This window comes from Temnothorax americanus, unplaced genomic scaffold, assembly GCF_048541705.1.
Source record: "Temnothorax americanus isolate GAGA-0224 unplaced genomic scaffold, ASM4854170v1 Scaffold22, whole genome shotgun sequence".
In the NCBI taxonomy this organism is placed as follows: Eukaryota; Metazoa; Arthropoda; class Insecta; order Hymenoptera; family Formicidae; genus Temnothorax; species Temnothorax americanus.
The window spans coordinates 2,863,459-2,887,725 of record NW_027509360.1 but is presented as its reverse complement, the minus strand read 5'-3'; the positions used below and the strand labels follow the sequence as shown (position 1 = coordinate 2,887,725).

Here is a 24,267-nt window from a genome sequence, read left to right as displayed (position 1 = left end):
GTTCCGTTTTTCCTCTCTCTTTTACTTATCCCTTTCCCTCTTTCCCTCTTCTTTTGCACGTTCTCCCCGCTATTTTTCTCTGATCCCGGACGCGGATGGAAAATTATACGATCCAGGCCATAGGAAACGGCCGAACTCGATTTACATACCACGGTGGACTGGGAATCGCGCGTGGATCAAGTTACCCAGGGTGGGCCGACGAGTGAGCGAACGAATGAGCGAGCGAGCGAGCTTAATTAACCACGTACGCGAATCGCGAGTGACACCGCGCGCGTGATACACACTTCGTTAAATTTTATTCGTCGTAATTGTACGACTGTGTCCTACCGCGCTCTGACAGTGTCACCTTTAATTACATCGTCCGTCCTGCTGGCGCTGCATCAAACTGCGGATCCCCTGCTTTCCGACAGATAGACCACGAAAGACGGAACGCTGAAAATCGCGGATGAAAGAAAATAAAAAGAAATAATGGTATCCGATTGCGAGATCAGGCTCACACGACTGTGTGAGCAAGCGGAGCGAGCTTAATACTCTTGTCGTGCGGTTATTCAGTCGAAACGCGCTCGTTAGTCCGATGTTAATGAGCGGAATCTTCATTAGACCGTTTTATATCGTGCGTTAGTCGGTCTGTGGAAAGTCGATGCAAAGTTGCGGTGATATTCTCATATACATACGTAACAAAGATCCGTTTAGGTGAAATTAATTTTGGTACCATCTATCTCTGATATTATTTTAAAGTTTGTTACGGTAAACGCGCTAATGTAATTTTAAAAAATCGTATCTTCAGTCATGCAGGCGATTTTAAACTGGCCAGACGACGGTGACAAAATTACATTGCGAATCGATATTCGTTAATCTGCTTATAATGTAATGCTGGATCAAGCAATTTTGCGCGATAGTCTAAAAATAATGTTCGATGGCATACTGCATGGATATATCACTGATCAAGCTTTAACCGTGATTCTTTGTATATTTCTTGCTACTTTAATTTTGTTTTAATATCGTCTTTACTGCAGGTAATAGAGTTCTCGATATTCTGTAAAAATCATGCCCTCACTTATATCGTTAATGCCAATTCAGAGGCATTGACCATCAACGCGTATCACACAAAAGAACGAGTATAATATAACACAGATATACGCGAGAGAAATGTAATATAAGCTTGTTCGAGCAATATCCGATCGTTCAGCTTCGTTGTTTATTTGTGGGAAAACGTCAAGCGCGCTCGCGCGCGAGAGCAAGCGCAAATTGCTTTAAATTGAGTTCTGACAAATTCACCGATAATTTTGCATTCCGTTACACCCTTTTAAACCCGTCACTTTGTTTCACAATTAACGTCGTTTCGCGTGACAACGTTATGACATTTCGTTTCCCGCGGAATTGAAAATTACTACCGCACGAGCGCCGGGCTTAAACGACTCCGGCGATTGCAACCTGAATACTTTATATAATGTCAATTATTTGGTCGTGGATTGGCAAGCGTATCGATTTTGTCGTCGATTAAAGCGCCGATGCGAGTTCGATCCCGCGATTTGAAAGCCGCGCCCGTAATGCCGTGTCCGTAATGCGACACGAAATAGTTCTCGGCGTCGCGTTTGGCGGAAATGAACGCCTTCGATTGCTCCATGATCGCGAAATTTTCTCGCGGAGTCGTTAGATCGAGACTTAAATTTACCTCCTCCGCGAAAGGAGCTTTACGGGAGGCAGAAACGCGGGAAGGCGAGTGAGGTAACAAAGTACGGAACTGGTGAGAAAAAAAGTAGGTTGGTTGGGAGTAAAAGTCGGAGATATAAAATATGCAAGCGTAACTATTCGTATAATGAAAGAAGTTACCGATAAAGACGGTAGGGGCCGACTTTTAAACTGGTGCCATTAGCATCCCGGAAGTAAAAAAATTGCGAGAATTAAATCCAACGCGTGGATCCCGTAATGTAGTATTATCGTCAAAAGTTCCTCAGCCATTATTATCGAACGCGTTCTCCCGTCCATTGATTATTATTATTCGTTGACGAGGTTGATGCGTACAATTCCATATAGCTCGTTATTTTTCTTAGGTTTTAAAAATGTTGCGTAAAATAAAATTTTATTGCAGCCCCCAGTAGATGCAATTTTATAAGCGAATAAAGAAAGGATTTAGAACCATTTTCAACGTCAAGAAGATTAATCGGTATGCAATAATTTCGCGAATATCAAAATTGAAGTTAAAAAATTACTCCCTTGGATGTTAAATAATTGCTCTCTTCCTTTGATGCAGAAAATCGTGCAATCGACTGGTACAATCAGTTTGCAGATACAAGAGAGATTAAAACTATATATATATATTATACAATAGTAAATGAGAAAAATTTTGAAAGATACAAATGGTTAATGAGATGTATCCCTTATAGGAAACAAGATATCGGAATACCAGTAAAACTGATATAAAATTTTTGAAGGCGGTTGTACTCCGATCATCTTTTTTTCAGCAAGAAGACGAAACTTGTGCTTGACCCATCGAGGACATTTCGTTTCCGTCTCGAGTAGGTCGAAACACCGAGGGAAACGACGATGGAAAGTGCTGAGATCGCACTTGGTCGAGCGCCTTTTCACGAAAGCTAAGGGAATAAACGCGATAAAGAAAGAGCCGAGAGGAAGGGAGAAAGTGGATACGACAGATCAGAGGTGGAGAAAGCTATTAGAGTGTACGTTTAGCCAACGAGAATTTGACGATACTGCTTCACTTTAGCGAAAGCTTATGTCGGGGTAATTACTGAAACTGCGATTTGCAATCGATAGTTTTTCTCTTACGAAGGAACTTCTCTAAAACTTCTTTTTTCTTCGTAAGAAAAAATAAAGGAAAGGCAAAGTTTGAAAGAGAGAAAGAAAAAGAAGAAAAATCAATGTGTACGTACTTTCAATTCTTTTCTAATTTTGAATGGAATCTTTAAAACAGATTTCATTCAAAAAGTGGCCCACACATTATCATAAAAAATTATACTTTTATAATTACAAAAAGAATGGTTTATATATTAAAATAAAACATCTGATGAATGCTTCTATTTTCGAGCAGTGCATGCTTTTTCGCTAAAGCGTCTCATAAGTGCTCCCGAGGTGCTCTTCTCGAAGTTCCTCCAATTGCTATCATTATACGATATAGGTTTGATAACATCAGCCTAATGGTGTTAGCTCAGTTTTTTCTTTAGAGCAGAATACGATAATATAAAATAAAAAATGAGAAAAAACGCGATGCGGGACGGAAGGTGGAATTTGCGTGCTCCAGGGCGATTAGCGAAGAGGAAGTTTGCGAGCAGCGACAGCGACCGTCTTTGAGAACGCGTGCTACGAGAGCGGCAACGGCGGCAGCAACAACGGCAACGGTAACCGCATCTGCCAGCAGCATCCGCTAGTCCCGAAACAGAAGAAATCAGATGAAAAAAGAATGAGTTAGAAATAATTAGCGAGGCCGTGGGAGCACGCGCGGTCGGCCGAACGCAGATGCATCTATTTTGTATGAAGGGTTTATTCTTTTCTCTTCTTTTTCATCGCCGCCGCCGCCGCCGCCGCCACCGCCGCCGAAGCTCCGGTTTTACCTTTATTGCCGCGCCCAATGTTCGACGGTCTCGCGTGCCCCGACGAAATTTAGCCGCGCCGCGATCCCCGATAGGCTCTATAATTATCCCGTTTTATCTTCATCAGGCGAACGGACTGGCTGCTCTAGGGAGTCGCGCGGCCGAGGAAGCGATATAACTCGCCTTGTTGGAGTGCGTTTTCGATTTAAGTCCGGCAACGCTTGGACGTTTACATTCTCGTCGGCGAACGAACGGCGAGAGATTTTCAAAATAGTTTGCCACAGGTCTGGCCAGAAATACATTTACACATATTGGACAATTTACAGCGGCAAATTTTGCACGTGCATATATGTCTAAATATTTTTTTAACTTTTTAATTTTACTAATTAATTATTACATTATTATTTTCCTAATACCTAACTAATTATATTATGTGAGCCACAACAATGGTAATTATTTTAATCTTTTTCATGTTGTCTTTTTTCTTTCCTTTTCGTATCATGTGACTTTATTGACAACCTCCTGCATACTTATGAATGATAACGTTGCAAATCCGCCTCTCGTATTAGAGCGAGCGAGGAAATTTGTCGAGGATCCTTCGCGATAGCCATCCAGATAAATCGGCCCCGCTCTTTAATTCATCTTCGTTACGCGCGTCAATCATCCAGCCGCGCTTCCTTCGCATGCCCTTCATTTTTCACCTTTTTTCTCTGCGACCCGATCGATAAATTATGGCGCGACACTCGGTAGTTCCGTTCCTTTGACATATTTTCATCGCGCGCGAAGGAGTTAGCCATCAATGTGAGAGCCCGTTGAATGTTGAACGCGAGAAACGTGGATTTTTGCGCAGGAACTTCCGCTTGTACTTTTTACGCTCTGCGACATTTTTATACGCCCGTGCTCTCTCTCTCTCTCTCTCTCTCTCTCTCTCTCTCTCTCTCTCTCTCTGAAAAACTGAACCGTTTCTCACTAGAGATGAATACGAGACCACGCAGAAAAATTCAAATTCCAGCCAGCCTCCACGCCGAGGGACGGGAAATTAAGTTTCGCGCGGCGCATTTCTGCATCAGCTTTATTACATCGGGGCGCGAAAATGCATACGGTATTGTCGGCGGAATGCCGGAATGCCCGGGAGCGCGTCGCTGTATTTTCTTCTCCTTCGAATCGGGCGACAATTTTTCGGCCTTCGATTTTTCGTTTTACCAGACTTGTCGACACGGGCACTTTATAACGTGTGCGGTGTATCGTTTCGAGCGATCGCTTGATTCGCGGTGCTGTTACACGTATAACTGCGCACACCTGTTGACATAGAACTGATTTCCGGTGCCGTAGCTATTTTTATAATTTTCATAATTTTACGATAATAACACACACATACACGACAACGTGTTCTAATTTCCAAGATATCACATACTCGGAGAAATAAACACTAGCTCTTGATTTTTACTAAACGTTCGTATACGCGACTATACATGATTATGTAATGAATGAGATGTATTGATATTCTCGCTATCATTGCACAAACAAATACTCGATATAATCTCAGTTTCATGATACATTACGGTAGAACTCGCGCCGTTAAATGACTTGCTCGTCGTTTCCGGACCGTAAATCGGAGAACTTTGTGCACTGATCCACGTGTGTGTACACACACACGGTGTCGTATGTCCAAAAGCCTTGAGACTAAGCAAACAAGACGAAACAAATTGCCCATAGGAAATTTAATTACCAACCTCTCTTCGATGTATCTCTTGATACTCAAATAGCAGACAGGGTTGTTAACGTGCGCGCATTAATTGCCTACTAATATCATTTCCTTCAATTAACAATTTGAAGGATTAACGTCGAAGCAAGATACTTATTATGGTAATAAGTATATCGTAACAGAAAATAAGAATTCGTAAACAATTTATAAAAATTATGTCGGTAAAATAAAAACAAAAAAGTATAATAAGATATTCATTAGATAGAAAATTTAACTAATATTATTAATAGAATTTTTCCATAGCAGACAGATTGATAAAAAATGTCTTTAGCTTTTTATACTTAAAAAAAGTTACAAAGTTTTCTAAATTAATAGAAGTTTACATCTGCAAATAAAAAAGCAAAAAGAAATCTGTCGTGGCAATTTAATCTGAGATCACAAATTGATCAAACTGTGGCGAGACTTTCTTATTTTTTTCCAGTAATTATCCAGAATAGGGAATCACTGTCGGAGTCACAACAAACATTTTTACCTAGAGAGCCGCAAAAAAAAATCAAAATTCGTGAAAGACCCTGTTCTGGATAATTACCTTTCTTTCATTTGTAGATGTAAAATTTTATTAATTCAGCAAACTTTGTCACTTCTGGATATCATTTTTCTATCGAATATCATCTTTTGTAAAAATATACTTGTTAATGTTGCCAATTATTTTTAAAAATTATTAGAGCCAACAAACGTTTCGATATTTCTGTTTTTTTTTTATTGTCTAATTATGCCATCAATTTGCGATCTTCGCGGATGACTTATCTGAGAAGGAAAAACTTGCAACGCCGAAGTGTTCGATGCATCTTTTATTTATTTATGCTAACCGAGTCGACGCGGGTACTCGCTTTGTATATGTGTATAGACTTCAAGTTCACGGTTTTAAAATTTTATATCAGGTACATCTTGGTACATACGCTCTCCATATTGATATGTATATGGGGCGATGCACTTTTCTCTCTTTGGTCAAAACGCTTTTCATTTCCTGCCGAGGATACAACCGATAAAAAAAAAGCTTTCCGTACGATTCCCGAGAAAGAACGTAGCAGTTTCTTCATTATTTTATCAGCTCGTTTCTCGTATTCCTTTACATCTCCATTTGAGCTCTCTATACAGCTCTCGCGATTGATCACAGAAATTGTTAATAAAATCAAAATAAATAGAAAACATTATTCGCAATTAATTGTCATAATTTCTTAGTTATCAATTGACTTATATGCATTTATTGTGTAAAAGTAATTTCAGTAGACAAACATTCGCTGGTTCCCATGTTTATTTTATTATATCATTTTTGCTATTCGTTTTACTGAAGTCTGCGTTCCATTCGATTCTTCACTCGCGAGACGTGTATGTCAAACTTTACTGTCGCGAAATTTCATAACCGCAAACTGTTATTTCACGTGTCGACGTGACGGATGCAAAATCTCAGGTGATCTCCGTAGATATTCGCCGGCAGTTGATATAGAAAGCATCTCCGTATTCGCAGTTACTTAATATCTCGGCGATCGTAACCTTTTAACCGCTCCCAAACTCGTTTCGTCTCTGCCCATTTAATTTTGACTTTTACACCATTTGCCTTGCCTTAACGTGAGACTTTTATTTCGCCACAGTGTAACGCTCGCTTCTTCGCCGCTTCTCTCTCGGCCGCCTAGCCGCCTACCGGAACGTAATAAATCCCAGCCATCCTGCACTCTGGCTCTCTTACTCAACGCGCACCCTCGACTCTCTTTCTCTTTCTTCCTCTTTCTCTTCTCAAGTTTCTAATTCACCCTCATTTGACTTCTATTTTTTTTTGCGTTGCGTGCACCCTCGTTGAAATTATGATAACCGGGAAGGAACGGGCGGAATGTAATTAGAAATAGCGTCATTTTTTAACCGTTCCTTACGTTCTTTGCTCTTAAAACAAGCTCAACCTTTCATCCTCGTTAGGCTACGTACCCAGATTGGGGGCTAAACTGAGAAAGGAAGAACAGATCACATCGAAAAAAAAAGAACGGCACAAACGAGATGGGGAACGGCCATTTGGAAATTACAAGAGCTATCAAATACTTGGGTATAGAACGGTAGAGGAAACTTTAGCGTAGGGATGGGTTTAGCTTGTAGGTAACTACACTATATGTACGTCTCAGTGATTCTCAAAGTGCTATTTGCAACCTACTACCAACTTGAATTATCTAACAAGTTCTCGTAAACAAAAAGGAAAGAGAAAAGCTTTTCGAAAAACCCAAAAGACATCATATTATTTAATTAATAACAAAAAGCATTAATACAAGATGTATCTTACAGCGTTTAACACAGCGTGAAACATCTTTTGTTAAATTTTTAATGATGCTTTATAGTAAATTTTGTAAGCTGATGGTTTATTTTCTTTCTGTTCGGTTTGGATCATAATTCAATAATTCATGCAGATGAAATATAACTTTTTGTGATTTAATGTATCGCGATATTTATGTACAAGAGAAAGATATGCGCATATGTGATTCTATACCACGTTCTATACCATGTGTCTGAACTGTTAGGAAACAACGCCGTCAGACGCCGTTTCCGCAGTGAATTATGCAAGTTATGCGTATTCTTATTACGCGTTTGTTTTTAAAGCGCATTATCCCGAGACGCGTCATAAAACTTGCGCTTTATCGCGCACCAAATTATGCGCCATCGTGAAAGCTTTAAATAAATTTATGTATCTCGCGGCGGCGGCGGAGTCGAGATATTAAAATTTGAGAACCACTATGAGCTATACATCGTCTGCAACGTACGCATCTTCGGCTGTTATGCTCTTCGTGATAGACCCATTGAACTATATATACCTTAGCCAGAGGGGGCTAACTAATGACGACGATCTTGAACCCGACTGTTAAAGACGGATCGTGAGGAAAGCGAAACTATCGCGTCTACAAGCTTGATTGGTGTTCTATATCAAGCCCGAGTTTGTAATTCGTACGTGAAATGTCATGGTATCAGTTTGCGCGAACGTCGCTTTTGATATCGCTTGGAAATGCCGTATGTTTCGGTCCCGGTAATTTGTCTGATTTACGATAAAATTGATTGGTATCAAGCACGCTATTATTAAGTTATAATTTCAACAGCGATGTTTTATTTGCGATATGATAACCGTGCCACTCGGTGAAAACTATCCTTTCCGATTGCAATTCCCATCTAACAATAAGACAGATTATTTCATCACGTAATTATAAATTATGGCGCAGCTGCGTTTCACACTGTATTTACTCACGTTTATTTAATTATTTCTCGAACTCTGGAACTGATGAGAATTTTACTAATTTTTAATAATTCTTATAAATAGCGTTACTTTATTTTCTTTCACTAAAAATTATAATATAATTCGACTAATTAAGATGATAATTAAGATAATAACTTTTATATTTTATCGATGAGTTAAAAAATCCAATTGGTTAAATGTAAAACTTTATATCTATTACTGTAGTAGTAAAATATACGAAGGAAAAATTTTACTATATGCAGCACAGAGATAGGTACAAAAATTACCGCGTATTGAATCTTAATTATAATCATTAAATTTACAAATAATATAATTGAATAATGTAATATCAGAGAGAGAATCAATTTAAGTTTCTATAAATATAGTGTATATCTATATTAACAGCTTAGAGAACAATGCCATGTCTACGTTTCGTTTCCGTATGCACTTGTTTCCGTAATGGACAGAAATGTACGCATATTTATAATGCATAATTCAGCCAACAAATGTCATACTCGTTACGCGACAGTTTAAAAAGTACATATAATATGTAACGCAATCAGATTTTCATTACAATTTTAACGCTTAAAGGATTTTCACGAGCGAGACCGATTCTCGCGAATGGCTTTTCACAGTCTTTGTGGCTTTCTCGAAGCACGTGCTTAAAATACAGTGCAGTAGTTAGCATCCTTAGGGGCGAGTAAAAAAAGGAAGTCATCGCTGAGAGATAGAGAGAGAGGAGGGTGGTGGAGAAAGAGGATGTTTATCCTTTAAAGTAGATGTAGCGAAGGGACAAGCACGCGTTTGCGGGATGAGACCGATGTGCGTTCGTGCGCTCGAAAGCGCAGCAGCTCGCGTAAGTGAAAGCACTCACCTTCTTGTCTCAGCAGCATCACGAGGAGCAGCAACATAAAATCCATCGCTCGGCGGCGCTCGCGCACCCTCCGGTCCACGATTCGTAATTTTCACCCAGTTTCCTCGACGACTGGCGGCGATCTTGCCAACAATTATCTTCTTCCTGACGTCACAGAAATCTCGCGTAATAGCAATGAAAAAAAAAAAAAAAAAAAAAACGAAGCGTTTGTCCACACGCAGCGTAGATGGGAAATGTAACACCTCCCATCAGTTCACGTCAAAAAGATTAATTTGATACAATTTGAATCCATTAATCTCGTGGATGTTCAAAATTGATCTGGTTTTTGGTTAAAAATTTAAAGCGCAATCTCTCATGTCGATTACTTTTCACGAAATTGATTATAGTATCTATCGAGAGCTTAATTGAGCATTTTCAATAATTGGATCAACGGGATAATTATTGTAATAAAAAGCTAATGATCATCGCTCTTAATTTTCTGACAGTTATTAATTACACCCTCATTATTTTCTAATCTATATAATAATAACAATTTAATCATACTTTCATAGATAATAAAGCTTATTTGGATAATCACCGTTGTCCCATTTATACGAAACTGCCAACTACCTAACTATTTGAATTTAATCACCAGCCACGCGTTAGTTGGTTCGGAGGCGCGTTCACGGCACGGTTAGTTCAAGCGAAAAAGAATTGTGCATGGCACATCCATAGCGTTAGAGACAATTGCAGAATTGATAGCGAAAAAGAGAAAAAAAAGAAGAAAAGAGGCGAACTCGCCAGGCACGCGCGAAAATGCCCATCGCGCCAGGTCTTAATTAGCGGCGAGCTTCTTCGTTATTCCACTGTCAATTAAATTTAATGATTGCCGCGGGTTATTGTGTTTTCACTATGCGTCTGAACCAGGGAAGAAACGTATACGCAGTTAAGGGGCGCGACCTCCTTATCCCGTATATATTTACTCGCGACTTATATTTACCCGCTTGTCGCGGCGCTTATACTCATTTTATACCGAGGGATATTTCGATTGGTTGTCAGTTGAGAGAAAACGAGGCATCTGAAAGAATCTAACCCGATATCCGCGGATTGACATTATCCGGCGCGTCCATCCTGGCGCATTCTTGTGGGAACTGACCTCCCGCGACATTCTTCCTTTTACCCGGCCAGTTAAAAATTGTTCACGACTGAAAGTTTTCTTTCTCTTTCTATTCTCTCTCTTTACTTTACCAAAGTAAGGTGCTAAAAGCGTTCGTTCCGTAGCAAGTCGAGTGCTCTTCATCTTTGAAGCTTTCGGTCGAGAAATTCCGGTAATTCCACGTGGCCCGCTGCTTAACTGGATTTCCCTGTTGCGAGGAGTCGTAAGTCAAAGTGCAACGCCTTTTAATTCGCATTTGCGAGGAAAACGGCGTGCTTCTCAACGACCACCGTAAAGATGGAACCGAATTAATGAGCGAGCATAAAAATTACTGAGGCGCATGAATAAAGCAGAACGGCGCCGCGACGCCCAAAAATAGAGACGACCGAGCAATCCTGCGTTTCCCTCCACCTATACATTCCACTCGAAATGAGCGAGTTAATCTCATTAATAATTACCAGCTGTCAAGACAGAAGACCGCCGTGGCAGTACCGAACGCAGCTCAATCCGTGCGGCGTAGTATACCCCTGAATGAATTCATAACGAATTTCAGGGATAATCCTGGGGCCGAGCGGACGGGAAATCTCGGGCGAGCTCTTGTCTGAATAGCCCGAATCAGTCGAGAATACTCGGCGATTTGACGGGGTTTCCGGAGGGGGGGGGAGACGCGATGCGCTAGGCGAGCGGGGGAGAATGGGAGGAGAAGAAAAGAGACGAAACTGCCGCGCAACTGCTCCTACGGACAGTAGATGCGGATTTTAAATGCAACTTGTTGCGAGTTTGCGTTGCAAGTCCCGGGCGTCGTCCGGCGTCGAGACGTCGCATCAGCCGCGCGCGCGACAGAGCAACGCTCTTAGGAGGAAGTTGCCGATACGATGTATACATCGCTTCGCCGATCGATCGTCGCGCAGGCAGAGGAGATAGATAGGTACAGAGATGACGCATGGATTGCACAACGGTCGCTGCTAATGAGCGTGGAGATCGAACGGGATGGTGCTGTTTATCAAGCGGGGCTGACCTGATGCCTAACTTCGAAATAGTGATTTGTGTTTATAATTGGGATGTATCTTGCGAGGATTCCGTTTACCCACGAGTATCGCCCGTTGATCCGAGCCATATGTGCAACGTGCATCGGAAATCATACCTCGGAAAGCTTTTCTTTGCTACCTCGGCATAACATTCGAGTATTCAATTCGAAGTTACTCTACGGAAGTAATATTACATATATTTGATTTTACGGTTCAGCATCATCGGGCAGCCGGAAATTAGCAGTAATACAATTTCCGTGCCGCACGTGTGCATTTGATACCGAAAGCTAAAACTGACTAGATTTGACCTACTGCATATTGTTTTTTTCGAATTTATGAATTGTGTAGATATGGCGATTTCTGACTATATATGTACATTCATTTTTCTCTTCATGGTCTATATTCTACATCGTCGAAGGTACCGAATTGTAGAAGCGAGCTGGAACGCCGAAACGCGAAAAGTTCGACAAGCCTAAACACGATTACGAAGTTTTATGCGGCGCACAATATCGATAGAGAGCCGCGAGCGAAGCGAGAAATATTGTTTCATGTCGTGGTTCGCGCGTAGTACGATACCTTCACACGCGATTTATCTCGAGGCTGCAACGGCCACGCCACGCCACGCCGCGCCACATTCGTAAATGATTCCAAGTTTGAAAGTTCGATAGGTCTGCTGGAACTCACAATTGTAGGGTCGCCATGGTTTATTTATTCGGCAAGACTATCCTCGCATTCCCCTTGTTCCCGTTTTTTTCCCCTCCGTACTCACGTGCGCAGGCGGCTGGGCCGCGCGAAACACAATCCCATGCGCGACGCTCGACGGACGGCCCGATCGTGTGTGGCCTATGAGAATCGATTTGTCAGCGAATATTCCCCTTCGGATACGTCCGAATAAGGGGCGATGTGCCTACCCATTCCTGACTTATTCACACACCATCGTACTTTTATTGTATATCTATGTCGACTCTGCCTTCACGAGGAAATTCTTCCGACGGCAGTATTACGATATGAATAAACGAAGAGGATTTTATCACCCAAGACGAACCTTTTTGCCATCATGCGATGAAAGTTAAGAACTTAGTCCTAGGGGGAAATACTTGATCGATACTGTAAATATTCCTCTCTGGACAAGATTGGGTTAGCCTCTCTCGACTGAATGTTAACTTTAAATATTGTATCAAATTAACATTGTATCATTCCTCTCTTGCTTAGGAGAGCGCAGGTTTATTTCCTTCCGTTAAAAAAAATCCCTCTTCTACGCGTGAGATTTTTTAACGTAACGCAATTTTATGTCCCTTTCTATTAACAACCTGTTGAAAGATCGCTTAACATGTCCAGTACTAAGATTTCATTTTGTCAATCAGATTAACGTGGTACTTATCCGAATCTGTTAAATTCTAACACCGTGAATTTTTCGTGCCAATCTTGTCGATCGCTAATTTCACGTGCGATTTCCAGTCGCCAATACGTGGGACTATTTGCCGCTATCACCGTCGCCAATTCAATTGTCATTTCGATCTCATCGCTATCCATAACTACCATCTGCCGCGACACGGTCCACGTTTTCGAGTACGAAATTCTAGCCCCGCCGCGCATTGTTCTTATTTCTTCTTTTTTCCCCTAAAAGCTCTCGCTTTCCACCGCTCTCGTTTCATCGATATGCATTGGCGTATATGTTCGATAAAATCGCTCGATTTCTCATACCAAATCGAAGCCAATGTGACGCGCGCCCTCCATTTCCGCTTTCGCCCTTTTCGCCATAATCGACCGATCATTTATTTTACTGATAGCGATTCACACAATCAGCAACGGACGCGATGTCCTTTGCTCTTTATTATCTTATCGTTCTGCCTGAGTATATACACGATAACTTGACTTCGCAATCCATCCCTCGTGTCTTACAGTTCTATAGATCTCGATTTAAGTGCGGTTTCCCACAATTTTGTCGAAAACGCAAGGGGACGAGCTTGCGCTTCGATAATCATATCTCGATTCAGCGCAGCGCTCGCATTTATTGAACGGATATTTCCTCGTTTGTATCCTTACTTAATAAATTTCAATGCTTTTGCGCGAACGAGCAATCTCGGTTAGATATGCGTGTATGTATAAGCGTGTGTGTGCTCCTCATGTACTCGTACATGAAATATTCCTCCAATATTTTATCAGTTTTGCTTTGAATACTACCCGTAAAAAGACCATGCAAGAATTTAATAGTTACAGAAAGAAAATTGGTGGAAGTTTATTACGTTTTATTATGATTATTAAATACGTTTCCTTAATCACACACACACACACACACACACACACACACACACACACACACACACACACACACACACACACACACACACACACACACACACACACACACACACACACATAAATGCAAATCTTAAAAGCGATAGATCCCTGATCGTCAATAATCAATCGAATAATTGAGCCTGCGGGGAATGGGCTTTATATCGATCAAGTAAAGTAAGCTGCACGGATCACTCAATTCCGAATTTCTATAATTTTAGATAAAGAAAAATTCGCATTGCACGTATGCTGGTATGATAAACATGGCAGTTTAGGCCTTCAATTGACTGAAAATTTGCGAAATCGCATTTATTTCGAATTGAATGCATTGATTGTGAGCTAATTCAAGCAGCATAATTTACATGATTCCATATAATTCTAATAGCAGAGAATGTGGATATATATGAACTCGTATACTATTCATGATCGAGATTCCGATCGGTTGAAATTTTGCAAAACCGCATATTTATTTTGAATTGCACGTATTAATTCGCATTGAGGACCAATTCGGGGATATATCGGTACCACCGCTATACGATTGCTATCATTTTCTGGAATACAAAGAGATTTTCGACAACGATTGTGTATATTATGCGACAATATACGATACACTTGTTAACTCGTGCTATTGGCGATCGTGCCTCCGACCGATATCGAAATTTTAGCGTGACCGTGGTTTATTTTGAAACGCGCGGGTACGTTAACTCGCGTTGCTGGGCGATTTGAGGCCGCATTGGTTGCGCTGTCGCGGTATTTCAGCCTACCTTCGCGGCCCTATCCGGGTTAAGAGCGGCTCGCCGCAATTCCGGGGACAGCATCGAAATTCTTCCGGCCGGCTGGTTTCATCGCGCGATCGAGCAATCGAAAACGCGAAAACGCGGTTTTATATAAACCGGTCAGGACGGCCGGCAAAATTAAAATTAGAGACAGCGACGCTTTTGGTCGCCCGCAACTTTTGTTTTCCCAAACAGTTTTTCCATTCGCGTGCACGCGTTTGCCTATGGGCGCGATTAAAATAGATAAAATCAACGCCTGCATTCGACGCGGCACGACTGCAATTCGCCCGTGCGGCACCGTCCTCGAAGAGAAGACATCGTTCTTGCACGCGCGTGTGCGCGTAAGTCAATCCGAAAATATGTGTAAACACCAGCTTGGATTAATCCCCATATTTCCTCGCTGATAGCAAATTGCACACTGGCGCGATCGCCGAAAAACAAAGATCCGAAGATTAACTTTCCGAATTCCAAGATCAACTGCACATTTTTCAATTCGCGCCACGTTTTTGCGCGTATATCAGCCAGAATTTGCGAAGGTGAGAGGTGAAAAATGTCTCTCTTTCCTCCGCTTCGAGTACGTCGGCGTACAACGCGCAACAAACAACTTTGTAAGTCGCGCCGCGACACGCGCGGTACCGTCGACCGGGTGAAAGTTCGCGTCGCGGATGGCCGATGCCGACTACGAAAGCTCGACCGCGCGTCGTTTTACCTCCGTGCGGCGGTTTGTAGCACCTGGGCGCTTGCGCGCCTCGTGCCCGGCAGGTGCAACTGCATGCGCCGAGCCGCGTAGTCGGCGACGATCGTCGACGAGCGCCGAGGCGCCCAACGCTGAATAGCGATTTATGCACGATCATTACCCTCGTTTCCACTTATTATGTTATTATTATTATCATCATTATTATTATTTTGAGACGTCGCTGAACAGCTCGTTCTCTGATCGTGAAATTGGCTTTTATGGTGAGACATGCCTTTGCGGTCATTTCCCGAAGATGTAATTTTTTGTGAATTATACACTATAAAGGGAGTTTTATTTCTTGTCAACGTTGTTACAAAAATACTTGTAATTTTATGTCTGAGTTGTTAATTATTATAGGTATATAAATGATAGCTAAATATATTTATTTAACGTAACAATTGATATATTAAGATAAAAGAATTATTTGTTTATTCTGACTTACAGCAGATACGTTTTTTATCGTCGAATGCAATTAGGACACGTAAATTTAATAACGCTTCAAACTGAAGATTAAATAAAAAGATATTAAAATAGCACGATCAAAAGAACACAGACTCTAAAAGAAAAATATAAAGAGAGTCTATATGTACGCTGCGATTGCTATTGATATTACACGTTTAAATTGAGAAGTATAAATTCCATCCTGAATTCCGGATTGGCGTCTGTGCTTTGTGCATATTTCAGGAAATACCACTCCAGATACGGTACCGCTTAAAAAAATCTGTTGTAAAATTCAGATCAGCGCGCGCGTATACATTATTTCGTTCGTTTCCAGATCTAGACTTTATATTTAATTGCGGTTTGAGAGTTTCACAACGTGCATACATGCCACAGAAGAATTATAGAATGTCTGAAAGAGAATTACGAGCACGTATATTGTACATAATCGAATGCCGGATGAATGAAGATACGAATAAACTATCTCGAATTGATAATTCATGAAAGGTTGAGGGTCGCGGTTATAGAGAGACATCGGGGATCATCATCGGCGTCTATTTACGCCGTGTCGTGTCGTGATAATACTTGTTTCTCGGTGATTATGGGGTATCTGAAAATGGGGGCAAACTTGGGTGCGTACATTGTCAGAACGGTGGGGAGAACGTCACTTCGGTATAATCGTGATTATCGATGACTCGGCGGAACAATAATTCTTCTCGACCGCTTTTCGAGATATATTTCCCGCGAGTAATTTACGTCACTTTTCGGGCGGCAATTTTCAGGTCGCCAAACCATCTCTTCGCAACGATCGCGTTCGCGTACTCTTAAACTCGTCGCACTCTCGTTCCCGTTAGATCGATACTCGCTCGGCGAATCACGAGCGAGAAAACCAGCTCGTGCTATATCAAAGTTTACGAAGACGAAGACGGCTGCCTTCGCAGAACGCGCGTCCACGACGCGGATAATTCTATTGTTGTTTTGGCGAACGTGCAACTTGTACGTGACCCAGAAGTCACGTAAATTCAGTTTCGCGTCGGGGCTCTCGCGCGCGGCATTATTCGTGTTCGACTAATTGTCCGAACAATCGCGATCGACCGGGCACTCGCGGCGCACGTTCAATTGCACACCGATTCACTGATTTGTTTGCGCCAGCTATTTAAATGCGTTGATGACTGGCCGTTTAATAAACAGTGTGACCGCACGAAGTGATAATTATGCTCCTTCTTTCTCTTTCTCTCTCCTGCTTCCTCTCTTTTTTATTTAATAGATATTTATTCAATGAACAATCATCAATAATAGAAAAAACTGGAGTAAATAATAAAAAAATGCAAATCATTATTTATATATCTAATAATAATAACCCGTGAACCATTCGACTAGAATATTATATAATCGTGAAGCTTGCATCAACTGACCCGTTCACTTGCCAGCCGCAACAGAAGGCGGTTAGTTTCCATACAGATCCGGTCCTGAGCGAGGAAGGAACCGCAAGAGGTTGAAACTAATTTTACCCTGTCTCTCTCTCCTCGCGGCCGGTATCCGCTGGAGAGCACGTTCGCTCCACTTTGTCGGCGCGAAAGAACGATGCCCGGCGACGGGCAGCGAGAAAATATACGCGGTAGAAACTGCGTAATGCACCGCGCAGGTGCATATCCGAGGCAGCCCGCATATTTGCGTACAGGCGGGATGATAATCTCTTTTCATTTGCATCCGCAGGCGTGTGCGATCGACCGTCGTCTCTCCCGGAATTCGCCGATCTTCTTTCCGGTCGACTTCGCCTTGGGGCCGCAAACCGAAATTGATATAACAGGGCGCGTTCCGCGCGTTTACGGTAACGGGTACCGGTAACCGTTAAGCGTTCACGCCCGCGATACGCTTCATCTCGGGGCCGGAGAACGGGCGCGCATACTCGAGATGAAACGAAATTCCGTGGGAGGCGGGATCAAAGAGCAAGGTGCCTTCGCATCGTTTCGTCTCCTCTGTTACTCGATATTGCGCCGCGGGGCGTTTCGACGAAATCAAGACGCTGGGTTAATGCTAAAGCAAAACGGATGTATAATCCTTTCTTTGTAAATCCCTACATTGCTCATCTGCACGTTTTTCATTATGAAAATTGTGTGCATAATTTAATTGGCTATTCAGTTACATTATTATCTCTAGAGTTCTTTAATGATTAATGAGGTTAGATAAACTTCTGAGAGAGAGAGAGAGAGAGAGAGAGAGAGAGAGAGAGAGAGAGAGAGAGAGAGAGAGAGAGAGAGATAGAGAGAAAGAGAGAGAAATGTATTCTTTATTATAATTTTAATAAATGCAACGGTAATGATTTACTCGCTTAAAAAAATATAATTTGTGATGTAATACCGCGGACGAAAAACCGCTGGTTATATATCTACGTTTTACCTTAATCTTATTTTTATCGTTAACATCATCCACAGAGCACTCGATTTTGAGAGAGATAAATAAGACAACAATTTACTCGTTGCAAGATAAACGCTATCTCTTTCGTAAGAAACGATCGCATTTTATAGGAATCCGTTTCTGCTTACTAAGCTCTCCTTTGTAATACTTACTTCATCGCACAGGCGCGCTCGGTCGTTCCTCTTTAGTCGGCAGTTCGGTATAATCGGGAGCGTTTTACTTTGACAACTCATAGAAACCAAATCAAATAATTTATAAATTACGCTGCAGTCGCACGGTTATTAACACATAAATAAATGCGTAATCGGTTTACGTGACACCCAAGACGAGAGAAGAACCAATTAAATCTTTGATTTGAGAACCAGCACTCACAATTGAATGTTGTTGCGTCTGTTTCTTAAGAAAATCGATGCGACGACGAAAGTAACTACTCCGCAATTGTACAAAATTTTCCGCTAATTTGTAAACTTATGAGAAACAGTCTGCGACTCCGCAGGAACGAATTGGAAAATAAAGATGAAAATGTGTTGCTGGTATTATTATCATTATTATCACGACGACTTTGCTATTGGAAATATCTATAGAAAAATATAACACTACATTTCATTTTATTATAATATACCACGAAATAACTAACGCCAAAAGCGAAATTTAACCATAAAACTGTTTCGCATTCTGACGAGAAAACAAATAACGAACAAAAAATAAGCGCGGAAAATGTATAAAAATTCTGCATCTCAAAATAATGCTGTCAATTTAAAAAAAATATATCCAATGCCATTCAGTGTATTACAAGAAAGAATGTAATATTATATCGATTTTATTCTTTGGTCTATGTTTTCAAATAATTAACGGTAATTAGCCATCGTATTGCGCAAAGTTTCGCCCGTTATAAAAGCAGAGCGCAAGTGAAAAAACGCGCATTCGATGAGAATGACTACTCAGTCAGCGAGTAGTAGTAATAGCCCACAGTAGACAGACAACTTTCAGAGATTTATATGATACTCCGACTCGTCGGCCGCCTACATACTGACCCGTACTACTTAACCCGGGAATAAACAGAAATAATAAGCGTTCTGGACGAAGATGATATCGACCATCTATTTTTTTCTCATTTTATCACAATCCCTCCCCCTCTCCCCACGGATTATATTGCATTTCGTCGCTCCATCGCCTCCTAAGCAACCGGTCTCGGATTCAAGCGACGGCAGTCAGCTACCGGGATGGCAAACGAGACGGTAGAAGCGAAGCGGCATCAGAACGGCACGGCTGAACGAGACAGCTGGAGACATCGTAGATCCTACGATGTCTTTCCCGGAGTTAATATTTATCGAGCTGTCTGTAATTTTCTCGAGACTCCTTGAACTACCGCGAGTCGCCGACGCAACGCGACGCGACGCGATACGACCGACCCGACCCGACTCGACTACCCGGCGACAATGAAGGAAAAATAATTAAAATGGTCGGAACGCCGGAGTTAGTGTGCATTTGGTGATTGGTATATATTGCACCGCAAATCGGTGCGCAGATGCTCCTTTCTCGGCATTGGCTCGGCAATGTCAATGTACTACCATAGGATAATCTAGGATTCTGTTTTCCATTTCGCAATAATACAGTCCAGTTCTGTAAAAAATATATTTACCATTTTATTAATTAGTTCGATATGACGGGCAGAGGACAAGCGTGATTTAATTCGCCTGTATTGTGCGCATATAATACGGGGAAGAAATGTAACGAGATGCTGCATTGTCCATTTCGCAAACATAGTTTTATTTAAACTTGCTAGCGATAATAAACAGAAGAGCATCTTCTTTTTTTTTTATTTGCGATACCAGGCGCATTTTTGCACGAAATCACACATACGCTGGTTTATGATTTCTAGGTCGCCGACTGCAAAACGTATGTCGTTGCTGGGAGAATAACGCGCTTTGCTGATATAGAACATATCTCCATATGATGCACGGGCAAACCACATATTTCTTTACGTGGCAGCTCGATCTACCAGTTTTATGTTTTCTTCCGTAAAAACTGCTCGCTCCCTTTCGCGCGAGAGAAAGTTCGAGAAACGAGCTGTCGTCGGTAACCAGACTGGTATCCACTTTTTATTGCGATATATCTTTAGAAAGAAAAAAAACTATACGTATATGAAAAGAAACGTATGAGGTATCTCCATGCTTTTCAATCCTCTTGAAATATCTAGTGATTGATTAATGTGCTTATAAAATGCAAGTAGAAACTGATTTTTAAGTCTCGAAATGTTACAAAACATTTTTGGTTACTTATACAATATAATTCACGAAATCATTAAAAATATAAAATTCGAGCTTTTCGCGCAGATTGCTGGTTTGTACTTGTTAATTTATCCTTGCCAAGCAATACGAATCAACGTAAAAAATTAATCAAAATTTTTCTATACATTTTGTGAATTCGAGAAAAATTGAAGAGGAGAAATTGATCAGTTGCTGCTAATGTTTCTTGCTCGTGTAAGGCAGATAGAAGCGGAGATATAATTAGACGTAATAACGCGCGTGATTTACGATATTACGCGTGTGATATCGCATGGTATATCGAACATCCCTAGCACCGGTTAATTGGTCCAACAGTGAACGCGTCGCACAGAGTTAAATTATAGAGGCGCCGATCGCTCGGCGAAGCTCGTCAACAAGTGGCCGATATACGGTAGGCCGTCGTCCAAGATAATTGCAAGATACGATCTGCGTACACGTTGCGCGTCTACAAAATTGCACGCGCTTATGTGAACCAAAAATACTTACAATATTTCGATTTATTCTATCGTTACTCTCAGCATACTTGAAACTCGATGATTGTGCATTTCAGATGGAAACGCTAATTCTTATACGAGATTACAGTTGTGCCGAATATGCGTAAACAGCGATGTAAAATTACAAAATAAAAAATAATAGAATTAACAAGTGACGTTTAATTATTTTCAAGCACGGGAAAATAAGTTATCATTGACTGAGAAAATAAATAAAAAGTCTTTCAAGTTCTTTTGAAGGAAGATGTAAGATCTTCACTGGGAATACTAAATGTTTCTAGATTTTATAAATTGTTTATATTACGGGTATTACATCCCTTAAAAAGATTAAAGCGATGAATTTTTAAGACGGTAATATTGTGTTTGCATTGCAATCAGCGTACTATAACATTATAAAGGTTTTCAGTAATAATCTTATAATCCTTGCTGAGATACTTTGCACTTTCAAGCGGAGATTGGGACAGCAGTAAACGGAGAATAATTCGTAAGGCGAATATTTGCTCTAATTCATATTTATATAGTATCATCCACCGCGGCTTTTTACCACAAGCAGCGAGAACAGCGCGGAAAATAAGCGAGAAATGCAAAGACGACGGCGTCGCGGTCCTTCGGGAGGACCAAAAATGGCAAAAATGCACTTTTTATCGAGCTGGCGCATCTCGCATGCACTACGAGGAGGACGACTCCGTGCATACATATTTCCCAGCACGTTTCCGCCCGGGTATCCCAATGTACACACACGTACTTTCTTCCTGAGCCTGGCTATCCGGTAAACCGTGCAAGGTCGATCAAGACTGCATATTCATGAAAGTTAGGAAAAAGGCGATCTGTTTTTTGTTTTTAACTTTTTTGAAAGAAATGTTTCAAAGCGCTTGGGTGGATGAGGGTGATACGTATCCGCCTCGTGGATCCGATGGCCACATAAAATTTTCCGAGCGATACTTTCGAAACGGGCATCGTCTCAGGTTTCGTCGCGTGATCCTAACATTTCGCATACGAATAAAATGTTTCCCGAGCACATATGTTTTCGGGACGCTTAAATTACGCATGAAACGCTGGTTTCTTGGTGGCGGAGTTTCTCGATTCGTTTAGAAAAAGTCATCTCTTTAGAAAGTGTTTTTACGTCTTTTAGCCTGAGTTTAAGAGGTGTATCCCACTTGACGAAATCCTCTCCATTTCCGGAATGACGAGCGAAGAGTCGTCCCTACAAGGCTCTATATATGTGTTGAAATATAAATAAAGCAATCACACATAAACACATTTTCAGCCAAATCATATTTCTTTCAGTGATTATCTACTTTCCTATATACATATAATCTACGAGATAGAAAGATCTATTTTTTTATGGCTGCGTTCCAGAACCACGCTCTTAACGTTCGAGCGTCGTTCTATCTTTGTTAACTTACAGAAAGTTGAACAAGGACAGAGCACGGTCTTTGCGCTAACAATAAAAGTGTAGTTTTGGAACGCAGCCTATGACAGTATAATTTTTCCTTACTTTTAAGATTTTTAGAGAGGGGGAGCGAGGGAGTATCCAAATTTTTGCATTTTTTAAGTTGTAGATTATTTAAACTCTCAGTAGAAATCTGGCGTAAATATGTCTCGGGAGACATTTTCGCTGATTACGTACCTCTTCCTTGGGCAACGTAGTGGAAATTACGAATTTGTGCATCATGGAGTTGTTGTAATTAGGAATATTTTTGAAGTAACCGGTGGATAGAGAAAATAAAGTTTCTTTCGCTCTCCTCGTGCCCTGCATGCAACCGAGGACTACGACGCCGCTATGAAATTAAGTGCGGTTACACCTTCCGGCAGTCACCGAGAAAAGAGCGTGCAAGAGGAAGGGAGGACAGAGAAAGAGTGGAACCGCGACTTTGTTCCCTCGATAAGCGGATTCTCCGATTCGCCGGGCGTTTTTGCGAATTTTACTCGACCGTTCTTCCTCTTTCTTTATCTTTCTTTCTTTCTCTCTCTCTCTCTCTCTCTCTCTCTCTCTCTCTCTCTCTCTCTCTCTCTCTCTCTCTCTCTCTCTCTCTCTCTCTCTCTCTGTCATTATGGCACAGTACGCGGTGCACGAAGAGCCGGGCAATTTAGCGAACGATGTACTTAAAATCTCCGACAATGTCTTCTTGCTGCTTTACGGTCCTCCGGTGTTAGCCAATTTTTTAAACGATAAATTTCATACTTAATGACAACGTATTATCCGTTTATCGCTTATCCTTCTTCACACGCGGGAGTTTCTAGATCGGACAGTAAATTAAGTCTGACAATTTGCTGGTTATATTATACACGAGATTGAGAGAGAGAGAGAGTTTACATGGTGGAATGGCTGATGCAACAAAAGCCAGCAAGGGAAGCGAGAGGTCGAAAAAGTATGGAGATAAGTCAGGCAGTGAGTTTCGCCAAATCCATGTATAACACAACAGAAATCCTCGTTTCCACGCTCGTCTATGATATGCTCGCGTGAGTAGACTTATGATCCAAAGGTCCGTTCACACTCGGACGAGAGTTAGTCTTTGCAAATATGCAAGCGTTCTCCAATGCAATGAAAATATCAAGCGAGACAGAAAATCGAGTACTTTAAAGTACAGTCTAACTCTGATAGAATTCAACTAGGCAGCGTTATAGAGTTAAAATAAAAAGTCGAATAGAGAAGCGGAGTAGATTGAGATGGATAAAGAGCGCGGAAGATGCAAGACGGAGATAAAGACGGAGGAAGAACGAGTGGACAAAGAGAGGGCGCGGTCGGTCGCCTCACAAACTTTCACCGCTTTATCCATAAATTCCGGTAATCGTGCACCTAAGTATACTCCGCAAGTAGTGGAAGTGCAGTCGAAACGCAGCCGATGTATCTTACGGGCGTTCATTAACAAACTTACGCAAATTATGTGCGCGAAATTCTCGCTCGCATCGTTCGCTCGGGTTATCTTTGCACTTATCACGATATAGCTACAGGGCGGAAAAGGCGCGAGAGCCGTTGTGACGTGACCCTAATGTATCGTTGCGCAGCTCCCTTAATGGCTTATATATGGCGCGTTCCACCGACGCGAGCAACACACTTGGATACTACGAGTCTTTAATCAATTATGCAAATGATTTGCGGACGACTACTGTATATCCGTTTTCCCCCTTCCACCCCTCCGTCGCGCCGTCGCCAGGACGTGCAATCTAGACAGTTCCCTTCTCTTTGTCCCCCCCCCTCAGCCTTGTTCCGCGTGGAGTGTCGCTTTTCGCCAGAGATGCTTTCTGCTGTGCCTTCCTCTCTCA

At 41.6% G+C, this 24,267-nt stretch overlaps 1 protein-coding gene and 1 long non-coding RNA gene across 3 annotated transcripts in view; one reads left to right on the top strand and one right to left on the bottom strand.

The window, feature by feature from the left end:
- Positions 1–15,311, bottom strand: part of LOC143898041 (cell adhesion molecule 2) — an 83,313-nt gene extending 68,002 nt beyond the window's left edge. For both annotated transcript variants that reach the window (XM_077407085.1, XM_077407086.1), the window contains exons 1-2: positions 14,618–15,311; positions 9,393–9,536 (exon numbers count right to left, since the gene is read on the bottom strand). In XM_077407085.1, the coding sequence (XP_077263211.1) occupies positions 9,393–9,438 (46 nt within the window). In that variant the 5' untranslated portion in view covers positions 9,439–9,536; positions 14,618–15,311. The remainder of the gene's footprint in view (positions 1–9,392; positions 9,537–14,617) is intronic.
- LOC143898018 (uncharacterized) overlaps positions 1–24,267 on the top strand; it is a 223,763-nt gene that overhangs the window by 186,450 nt on the left and 13,046 nt on the right. The window lies entirely within an intron of this gene.